General features: G+C 37.3%; 1 protein-coding gene across 1 annotated transcript; it reads left to right on the top strand.

Moving 5' to 3' along the window:
• Positions 1-418: 418 nt before the first annotated feature.
• Positions 419-10,769, top strand: zgpat (zinc finger, CCCH-type with G patch domain). The gene is made up of 7 exons (XM_028453934.1): positions 419-561; positions 1,297-1,942; positions 4,289-4,422; positions 5,483-5,647; positions 5,748-5,870; positions 8,179-8,590; positions 9,886-10,769. The coding sequence occupies exons 2-7, from the start codon at positions 1,353-1,355 to the stop codon at positions 10,022-10,024; spliced, it is 1,563 nt and encodes a 520-aa protein (XP_028309735.1). The 5' UTR covers positions 419-561; positions 1,297-1,352; the 3' UTR covers positions 10,025-10,769.
• Positions 10,770-11,033: the final 264 nt, after the last annotated feature.

Genomic DNA, 11,033 nt, shown 5'->3' with positions numbered 1-11,033 from the left:
CTTGTTAATAAAGTATTTTGGGGTATCGAGAATACCCAATTTATAAATTATTTTATTTAGTACAGTTTACATTTCTGTTACATGTCAGATTAAACACACACACACACACACACACACACACACACACACACACACACACACACACACACACACACACACACACACACACACACACACACACACACACACACACACACACACACACAAAACATGCAATTTAAAAAAAAAATTATATTCTTAAGGATATTTGTTGTTGTTCTTAGGGATCTGTAACACAATAAATTAAAATAAAATAAAATAACATAACGACCTAGTAGCCTTCACGAAATTTGAAAAGCAGCTGTAATAATATTTGAGGTTTCGTTGGATATTTGGTCGGTTTATTTTGAAAGGAAATATAAATTCTGGTTCCTGTTAATCTCTGTGTCTTTGACTGCTAAATGTGTCTGTACAGTATTCTGTCAGAATGATTCTGACTTAATTTCTTTGCATAGTCAGTAGTTTTGGATATGACTGCTACGTCGCTACCGTGGATAATAAACAGCTAGCCCGTTCATAAAGGTAAATAAGCTGTGGTCATTGAAAGGTTAGCTTAAAACGGCTAACTGCTAGCTCATAACTAACGACGCTAAAGCTAAAAGCTACATGTTATTTTCCTGTGTTTGCCCTCAATCAGATAATAGTCATTAGCGGCAGGGCTGCCTCATTACTTACGTTGTTAAACTATTAGTAGATGTATTGTTTGTCAAGAGAAATAATCGAAATGAGTAACTTAAAGGCAGCACTCAGACATAAATGTGTATTTAATTGTAGATGTTTTTTTTTCTTTCTTTACCATAATGTGAAAAAAGGCAGGGTTCACCACCAGCATCCTCAGTTAAAAATGTAATACGTTCATTTTCCAACCATTAAATGTAAAATCAGTCATTTCCCATCTAATATGACTGCAAAGTTTACTTATATTTTCTGATTCTGAAAGTCCTTTTTAGTTTTGTTTCACCATTAACCTGTTGAGGCAAAGAAGCTTCTGGATTAGAATGAGATTTATGGAATTAAGCAGCAAAGTCAACAAAAACACACACATTTGTGTAGTATCTGTGGTTATGACACACATACTACACACATGTTGCTAACTTGTTCTTATCTTGCTAATTAATCAAGTTTGAAGGTTTTTGGACTTGCCAATTTAGCAACATTTCAAAACAATGTCTTATTTTGGAAAATCATCAAATAGTCTGTAATTGCAGCTTCAATCTTCTTTCACTCTCTGTTCCCCTCACTCCTCTTCTCTTTCAGGTTCCTGGTTGTTCAATGCCATCCACCTCTGGCCAGGTTTGTTTTCAGCATTCATCATGGATGAAGAAACACTCAGCACAGCCATCGCTACCTACAGCGCTCAGCTACAGCAGGTGGAGGCGGCGCTGTCAGCAGGCCTAGACCCGAGCCAGCAAACCGACCTGCTCCAACTGAAAGAGGACCTTCAGCAGCTGATTGAGCTCACAGAGGCCAGTCTAGTGTCAGTGAAGAAGAGCCGGCTACTGGCCAGCCTGGAGGACAGCAATACACTGCAAAGTAACAGCACATCAGCTCATCCCAACTGTGCCAACGGCAGCCTCGATGTAGAGTTTGCAGCTTTTTACTCTGAACTTGGGGAGAGTTCACATGGCTCGGACTCAACAGAGAGGGTTGAGGGAGGTGAGGAGGAGGAGGAAGTAGAAGATGAAGAACAAGAGGAGGATAGACTTAGTGGCACTAAGGTGAGAGCTCCGTACCGGACAACGTGGGGTACCCTGGAGTTTCATAATGCTATGGTGGTGGGGGCGGAGCCTCCTGATGGAGACGAGGCACAAGTGCGAGTGTTTTACATATATCCCACCCAGAAGTCCATGAAACCATGTCCCTTTTACCTCGAGGACAAGTGTCGCTTTCAGGATGATTGCCGGTAAGTTTAGTCAAGTCACCTCTACTACCCCTGCCCTGCTACATCATCCACTCCACTTTGACATTACATTCTGACAGTTAATTCCAGAAAGTTTATTTTGTCTTTTTTTTTTTTTTTTAAATATATGTTAAGGTTTTGTTTATTCAGACAAGATTATTCAGGTAATTTTTATCCCTATGAGTTGTTGTTATGAGTTCTGTCTGGGCATGGCCCCTGTCGCCCGATGTTCTCTGGAGAAGAGAGTCCCAGGTGTGGGAGAGCAAGAATGTTCCCTCATCCCAGGTGATGTTAAAGCTCCACTTCCTGATCTCTATAGCCTCCTTTGTCCAGTGTTTGTTTCCGTCTATCCCAATTACTGGGGACACATGAAAGCCATCAGAAGATGCTTTGATGCTTTACTCATAGGGATACATCAAAGCAATCACCTCTGAGGAAGGCTGGCAGTTGACAGTCGAAACATTTCAGGAGATAAACACTTCCTAAAAAACCTTGTCTGAATAAACGAAACCTTAACATACAGTATATTACATTATTACTCACTAATTATCTGGCACAACATGTGACATGAGGATACTCTGTTCGTCAAGTCAATTTTGTATTAAACTGTGACCATTTTGATGATACGTTGGCATGTTACTAGTCCAATCTTATAGACTTTATTTAAAAAAATTATTTGCAGTGATGTTTTCTTGTGTATAAAACATGTTGTAGTACAACAGAGCAAAAATACAACAGGAATTAGGAAGGTGATTAACTTGGCCCCCAAATTCCCATTTAGCTGTAGTGAGATCCCCTCCACAAACACATCAGATTCTTAGAAGGACTGCCTCTCTGGATCTGCTCCTCCCTTGATGTTGGATTCCACCACACATGTTTACATCTTTAGTAAGGCCCCTACCTGTGCACAAACACCAATTACAAACACACACTGTTGACATGACACTCATCCACACACACACACACACACCCCTACAGCGTGCACGGGCAAACAGCTCCTGCTCTCCAGCCGAGAGCCTGGAAAGCCAACTCACACACCTACATACCAGGGAGATGGAAACACAGCGACAAGAAGTGGCATAGTGCACACTAAAGGTGTGACGATACACTCAGCTCACGAGACGAGATGAGACACGATATTGGGTTCACGAGAACGAGATTAGACAAGATTTTAAGAAAAGTACAATGACAAAATATATGACTGGACCAACAGACTTTTATTTAACATGCACATGCATTTTGAAATGTTTTATTATAACTCTTTACATGCATGACGTAAGCATGAGCTTTTAATAAACTTTAATAAAAGTTCTTTTTTTCAAGTGAAAACAATATTATGTGCAAAACCAAATCAAAGTTCTACTCTGTCAATACAGTGCAAATAGTGCAAACAGAGCATGACCAAGTATGTCATTAATAATTAATAATTAATTCATGCTGCAACTACACAGCCATGTTCTTTTAATTAATAAACTTCTTCCACAAATTGAAACTAGAACCAAAATTCACAAGATAAAATAAAACAATAAAAAAAAATTTATTTTAAGAAACATTTTTTTTTTTATCTCACAAATATTGCAAGTAAAGCTGGGCAAAAAAATCGATGATTATCGAATTTGTAGAGAAAATAGATTTTCATTTTGCAAATTTGAGTTAAAAAAAAAAAAAAATATATATATATATATATATATATATATTTTTTTTTTTAAACTCAAATTTGCAAATTTCCCACCACAGTTTTTTCGGACTTTTTTGCGTTAAGATGTGAGCCAGCCCCCTCTTTGTTTACATGTGTTTACCCTTTGAGTAGGCTATATATGTGCCACAGCCATGTTCAATTTTTTATTCACACTATGCTGAGATGCGAAGGGAAGAGTTTATTATTGTTATTTTGATTTGTAATGTTATATGTTATAGAATATGCAGTTATCTGATTTTTTTAAGATCTCGTATTTAGTCACACCCCTAGTGCACTTGTGTAAAGACGGACAGGTTTTGGCTGGTTCTGATTAGGCCCTGGTTCAAGAAGGCCCAGTGACATCGAGTACGTTGTTCTCAGCCAATTACAAAATTCAATTGTGATAGCCTGGTTTCTACTCTTCCATTTTACATCAGAATACACCAAATTGAAGTACTTTGACAAAAATATTTAGAGTTTGACCAGAATCAATCAACAGCAGTACTTCATTAATACCTAAATACATTTGTTTTCAGCAGGTTTTTGGGTTTTGTTACACTTTAATGTAGCAGAGGGTTAATGTTTAATTCATTGGATTCATATAAAGGCACTTATGTGATCTGAACTCTGCCTGCGCTGAGCATCTCTAAACTCTTTTATCTTCATTGTAGGTTTTCTCATGGGGAAGTTGTTCATGTGTCAGAGCTCAGGGAGTTTCTTGAGTGTGACCTCAGTAATCTAGAAGAAGGCTCATCCTGTTTAGTGCGGCATGAGGATGGGATTTGGTATCCGGCTAAAATCACAGGTATTCCTGTCTCAGATTTCCCTCTAGGTGTTTGATTTAAAGCTGCTGAAGACAATGATTTTTTCATTATCAGATACAGACATAGTTTAGGCCTCTTGGATCAATAAATTAATCATTTGCTCAAAATAAGATGCAAAAGGTTGAAAATGCCACTTGAATGTTTGTTTTGATCTCCACTGTAAACACCATCTTATTAATATTGTTGAATGTATAGAAGTGTTTTTACTTCATTCTTCCCGTGATTTCTTGTGTTTCTTTTGTTCTTCACCAGACCAGGAGGACAGTGGTTCGCTTGACACCATTTTCGTTCTAGTTTATTTGTGTTCGCAGTGATAACACCCCAATCCACGAGAAATTAAATTTTGGCCAAATTCAGATCCTTCTGTGTCCCAAAGTAAATGTCCAATATTGTTTTGCCACAACTTTCAGTCTGTGAAAACACCAGGAATTTGTTGGGAAATCTCTTTGGTTGAGTTTTTGGAGGAGAAATCACAGTACGAATGAAGTAAAAACACTTCTATGTATCCGTCTACGGCACTCCACACAATACAACCCAAGAAACTTTTTCTGACAATGTCAACAAAAGAGATTTGTTTTTGTTTGTTTTTTTTTTACTTTTTATTTATTCAGAACATTTTTCATTCAATACAGAACAGTGTGATGTACTGCACACGAAGACAAGGACAGATACATATTAAATAAATATATATATATATATTTTTTTTAAAAGCATACATACAAAGAATTATACATGCAACAAGCAAGAATAATAACAACAAACATATCTAAATAGAAGAGGAGTCTAGGGCCCATTCAGTTTTATCAAAATTGGTTCCCAAATTTGATTAAAAGAGTTTTTATACAGTGGAGATCAAAACAGACTTGGCAAATGACCTTTGAGTTATTGATCTCTTAGACCGACACTATGTCTTTACATGATTTAAAAAAAAAAAAAAAAGACAGGGGTGGTGAACGTCATTTTGTAAGACAGGCTAAACGATCAGAGCCTGGGATTATTTGGACTAATTGAAGTTTATTTCTATGTTTTCTTTGACTTTAGATATAGACAGCGGTTACTACACTGTGAAATTTGACTCATTGCTACTAAAAGCCGTGGTAGTGGAAGGCGACGGCATCATCCCTCCTATGAGGGAGGACGACCCCATCTCTTCAGACTCTGACCTGGACGACGCTGCAGATGGAGACACTGAGGGATATGCTAAGGGTAAACTTACATTAGTATTTTTCTAAAGGTAGCATGATTACAGTTTGTTTTTCCTCTTCTCTTGACCCAATATGTGTTTCTACTTTAATCCACATGACAGTATTTGAGTGTGCTGCAGCATCTGAAGAACAGTTCCACAGTGTTAGTTTTGGTGGATGGGAGGCTCATACCAGAGGCATTGGATCCAAGCTCATGATGAAAATGGGTTATGAATATGGGAAAGGTGAGTCCAAGACCACAGGATATGTGATTAATGAGTGCTACCAATTTCATCAGTTCAATTTTCTGTAGCAACTTTTAATGAAGATGTAAAGAAAAGTTGTAATAATGATTGTTTGACATATGGTATATGAAATGTAAATGAAAGCTTTTTTTTTTTTAAACTGTCCAAAGTCGCCCCCCAGTGACAAAAATATGAAAGTTCCTCAAACAGCCTCTATCTTAAATGTTATCAATTTGTAATAAATATCAATATGTAAGCTTATACAGTATATATATATATATATATATATATATATATATATATATATATATAAAAAGCTTATTTATATTGGATGTTTTTGTGGTAAATCTGCACTCAAGCATTTTCTGCTGATGTTACATTCCAACTGTGAAAATCTTCAGGAATGTGCAAAATGTGCAGAGATTGTGCTCATTTTAATTAGACATAGATCTGTGGGTTAGATGAAACATCTGACGTTGTTAAAGGTACAGCTATTACGGCTATTATTATCATTATTATTATTATTATTATTATTATTATTATTATTATTATTATTATTATTATTATTATTATTATTTTTATTATTATTATTATTTCAACCTGCCAGAGGAAAACTTGGTCTTCACAGTATGTCACTTCTAATGTCTGAGGTGTTACGATGATAATTATCTTTTCTTTTCCGCTTTAACAAAAGGAAGTATCACAGGTTTGACTGAAGTGAAATTTTCAGTCTAAAAGCTGTTAAACCACATACTGTAACTCACATTTACAAACAAATGGCTGAAGGTAAAAATTACCGCTCAAAAGTTTGTTTTTGACTCCACCATAGACATTGGGTTTCTTGACAAATGTTCATGTGACTTGAACTTCAGAAAAGTTCACGCATTGCATTGTGGGCTTTAGAGTCTCGTAGAAGAATGCTAAAACAGTGTTGAAGTAGAAAAGTGTTTTCACCTCACTCTTAGGTTATTACAACAGACCAAACTGATCCATTATTAGTGGTAGACATTCAGACCAATTCCCTAATTTCATTGCAAAAGGATTTTTGATTATTAACGATTATTTTTAAATATTGCAGATCATTGATCTTCCATTTAACATCAGACATCTGCTTTATTATGTGACTTCTCTTTAACACCTCACAGCACCTTCAGTATTGTAAGTGTAAATAAATTGTCAAAATTAGGACTCGCCTGATCTTTTTATTCTAATTTGAAAATTGTATATATTGGATCTTTAGAAATTTAAGAATCGATTCATAATCAATAATACATTTGTGTTTAAACAATTATGGATTTTTAAAATTTTTTTTTATCCCTCTCCATTACGTTGGCTATCGATCTGCATTCCAGGTCTGATTACTAACATGGGTCATCCCCGGGGTGCAACGATCCATCGATCTGGATTGAATAATTTGATTAAGCAACGACTCAATCAAATCGATGGAAACTCAAATCATTGATAAACATAGTAATTGAAGCAAAGCACAGGTCTTTTTTTCTTTTTGTTAAAAAATAATGTTTTTATTTGAATGTCTGGAATGTTTCAGCAATTAAATTGTCAAAACATTAGAATTGGTTGGTATTGTTTTCTAGCTTTAGGTGAACTGACTGTGTTAAATAATAATATACTGTATATAATATTGTCTTAAATGGATCGTAGGTCCCTCAATCTATTCAAATCAAAATGGAATTGTGGCAGACTCTGTAATATTGGCAAATATCGTACAGTTGTCCAAATGCAACACCAAAAACGATGGATGTCCCGATACTACTTTCTCACTTCCGTTACAATACCGATATTGCATCCTTGAGTATTGATCAATATCCATTCAATATGCTATCAACACGAATCCTACATACTTTTATTACTGAATTTGCAGTGGAGATTGTTAGAAAAGGCTTGATCATGTGATGTTACTCAAACAGAGAACAATAGCAACAGTAGGTATGAGAACAACTGACCCATTTATTATTAACCAATTGGTTAAATACATTTTAACCTTCAACATAATATCTACACTATTCTACAATTGAATAAATATAATATACTATATATTGGAGATTTTAGATGCAGTCCATTAAAATCTGATACTCATTTTCAGGCTGATATCGGACAGATATCCGATATCAATATCGCATCAGGACACCCTACTAAAAACAATGGATGATGCACACTAAACGAGTTTGCAGTAGTTTTATAAATAAAAGTCTTTCTGAATGATTAGTAAGTGTAACTATATTCGTGTGGTTGTGGTTGTGGGTATACTAAATGTGGTGAGAGTTTCTGTGTTTGTTCTTCTCTTCAGGCTTAGGGAAGATGCAGGAGGGTCGAGTAGAGCCGGTAATGGCCGTGGTCCTCCCCAAAGGCAAATCTCTGGACGAGTGTGTCGAGCTCACTCAGAGACGCTCAAGGAGCAAAACGGCCAAAGACGGATCAGAAAAGGCTCGTCCAAAGCGCCGCAGGAAGCCTCGAGCCTCCAACGCAGAGCGCAAAACAGTCTTTGACTTCCTCAACCACAAGCTCGGAGGCATGGATGCCAACCTTACTGCAGGGGGCGCTGCTGCACCGTCGGTGGCCACTGGAGTGGAAGCGTACAGGGGGGGGAAGAGCACCAAGAGGAGTCTGAATGTGAGGCTGTTCCAGGCAGCTGAGAGGGTGTCACAGACCGAGCGGGAGATCCAGAAGCTGAGTGAGTTGCTGAGCAGGCAGACGGGCAGGTCAGTGCACCTTGGTGACACGTCTGTGTTTGTATCCATGACTACGGATAATAAAGCCAAATTAGCTCAGTGCTTGATCACCTAGGAAGACTTCGGCATCTTTATTGTCATTGCTGTGTGTCAGTACAAAAAGTATGGACATAGTAAAGAAAGAAAAATTAATATCGACAGTAATTAGAAAAAAAGATGGATACAAAATATTTGTTTATTCTACCAAGACATATTCATTCAACATTGATACCTTTGAAATACAAAATTAATGCCATGCTTCATTTTCCTAGCAAGGAATGAATGAATGAACATTTAAATGTAAAGAAAAACACATTGAAAGCTAAATCCAGACCATTAGAAGTAGAAAATGAAGACATCTGTGTTGATTGGTTTGGTTCATCTTGAACCATTGTTTGGCTCGTGTGTTTAAAAACCTGCATCCTGTTCCAAGAAGGTGGCTTAACATATCCTGAGAGTAAGGCAGAGTTTACGCAGGGAGATGAAACTGGGTTTTAGGTTTCAGAACAGTTGACAACTGTAGTCAATCAATGGTTGAGCTTTAAAAGCCATCATCAATAGAGCGCAGTTAACATGATTATCAATAACGAACAGCGGAGGAAACTGTGGCAAAATAAGACATTTTTATCAACTCATATTTTTTTTAAATGGGCACCTTCATTGAGATGACCAGTACGAATTCAGTGTATTTTTCTTTCATTTTAAATTGGCGAAACCGAGCATTTTTGCGAAACCTTTTTTGGGAATTTTAATCAGATATTGACCAGAGAAGTGTTCAAATGATTTTTGATATAATGGAATATTATCAAAGTCTGTAATCTGTTTAATGTACTCGATCGTCCCTCGCCAGCTGCTAACGCCTAACTGTGACTTTATTAGAAGGCCTTACATGCTTTACACTGATATATACACTGCATATACAGATATAATTTGTGTAAGAAAATGAGCAGTGATCACTCTGTTGTTTCTGCCAAATAATGTGGTGAATCACAAGTCAGAGGACGCGTGGAGGCTGTGTGAAAATGTAAATAAGTGGTGTGAAGTTTTCAAGTTTTTTCAGCGACCACCAGGCACTAAAGCGTATCGCTGAGGCAGACAGGACTTGCTGTCTTTCCCCATTTCCTAATTATTTGTCGTGTGTGTGTGTGTGTGTGTGTGTGTGTGTGTGTGTGTGTGTGTGTGTGTGTGTGTGTGTGTGTGTGTGTGTGTGTGTGTGTGTGTGTGTGTGTGTGTGTGTGTGTGTGTGTGTGTGTGTGTGTGTGTGTGTGTGTGTGTGTGTGTTAAAGGGATGTTTCCAGAGTCAAGCAGTTGGAAGAGAAGCTGTCAGCGGCTCGGCAGCTGCTGGCCCAGCAGAAAGCCCAGGAGCTGTCCATCCAGAGAGAGCACAGGAAGGCTGATACACACAAGAAGATGACTGAGTTCTGAGCGAGGGAAGGAACACTGCTCAGTTTCTAGCCTGTTGTCATTTTTTTTACTGTGCTATAGCTTAAGACAGTTTTTTTTTTTTTAGCCCTTTTTTCTCTCACCAGTATCCAACTTTTTAGTGGGAATCCAATTCTCCTTGTTTTATTTTGAAGGACTGATCATTTAATTGTGCTTCTAAGGTTGTTTATCTCCAACTGTGTAGATAACAAACGATTTTTATTTGTTTTTGACTACTTTGACTTTCTGTATGTTTCTTTACAAAAAGTAAAAAAAAACACCTGCTTTGAAAACTTACTTTGCCTTTGAAGATGATGTTTCTCAGGTATCGTTGCCAGCAGCTGATCGAGTGGTGAGCGCCGCACACTTTGGGATTCTGAGTAGTTTTTTTAAAGGAGTGGCGAAGTTACACCCACGACTCTTCCAGTTCATCTGCGGTTGTAACCTTTCTTTTTAATAATGAATTTGAGCAGCTGTCTGCAGACAGGCTGACTGCCTCCACCTTTCTGCCTCTCAAGGATAAAGGTTGCATTTGTATGTTGAGGCAGATTAGGGCTTATGTCTTGGTTTTATGAGCTGTGGCGTGGTACAATAACATTTCTAGGTTTTGTATCTCTGTTTAATGACAACGGAGTTTGAAAGAGAAAATATCTGGAAAAAGTTTGTGCTTTGAAAGCTGCTCCCATTTCTGAAGGCTCTCAGATGCCTACATGTGAAAGGTCCACTGAATACAATGACAATGCACTGCTTTCATCTCGTCATCATTTATTTTTCACTCCAGTGAGTTTATAGAAGTACATCCTGTTCTTTTCAGCAAAATGCTTTTTAATGACTGTTTCTCTGCAACAACCTTCAAATGTGCGTCATTGTCACCAAAATGCCATAAAAGGCTTCAGGCTCTTTCACTCATTGAAAGTGACTTACTATAAAAATTATGAGACAGTGAAAAGTGTAAATAACAGAAGATGTGTGTTGTGGACCAAGCAAGAAACAGGTTTGAAGTTAAAAAATG

The sequence above is a fragment of the Gouania willdenowi genome, chromosome 7, assembly GCF_900634775.1.
Source record: "Gouania willdenowi chromosome 7, fGouWil2.1, whole genome shotgun sequence".
NCBI lineage: Eukaryota > Metazoa > Chordata > Actinopteri > Blenniiformes > Gobiesocidae > Gouania > Gouania willdenowi.
This window is presented reverse-complemented; position numbering and strand designations above follow the sequence as displayed.

Bases quoted from the DNA above. Each gene is read 5' to 3' on its own strand.
- zgpat (XM_028453934.1), top strand. From the start codon at position 1,353: ATGGATGAAGAAACACTCAGCACAGCCATCGCTACCTACAGCGCTCAG. The intron at 4,423-5,482 runs GTATTCCTGTCT...CTTTGACTTTAG, and splicing joins GTATCCGGCTAAAATCACAG to ATATAGACAGCGGTTACTAC. The intron at 8,591-9,885 runs GTCAGTGCACCT...TGTGTGTTAAAG, and splicing joins CTGAGCAGGCAGACGGGCAG to GGATGTTTCCAGAGTCAAGC.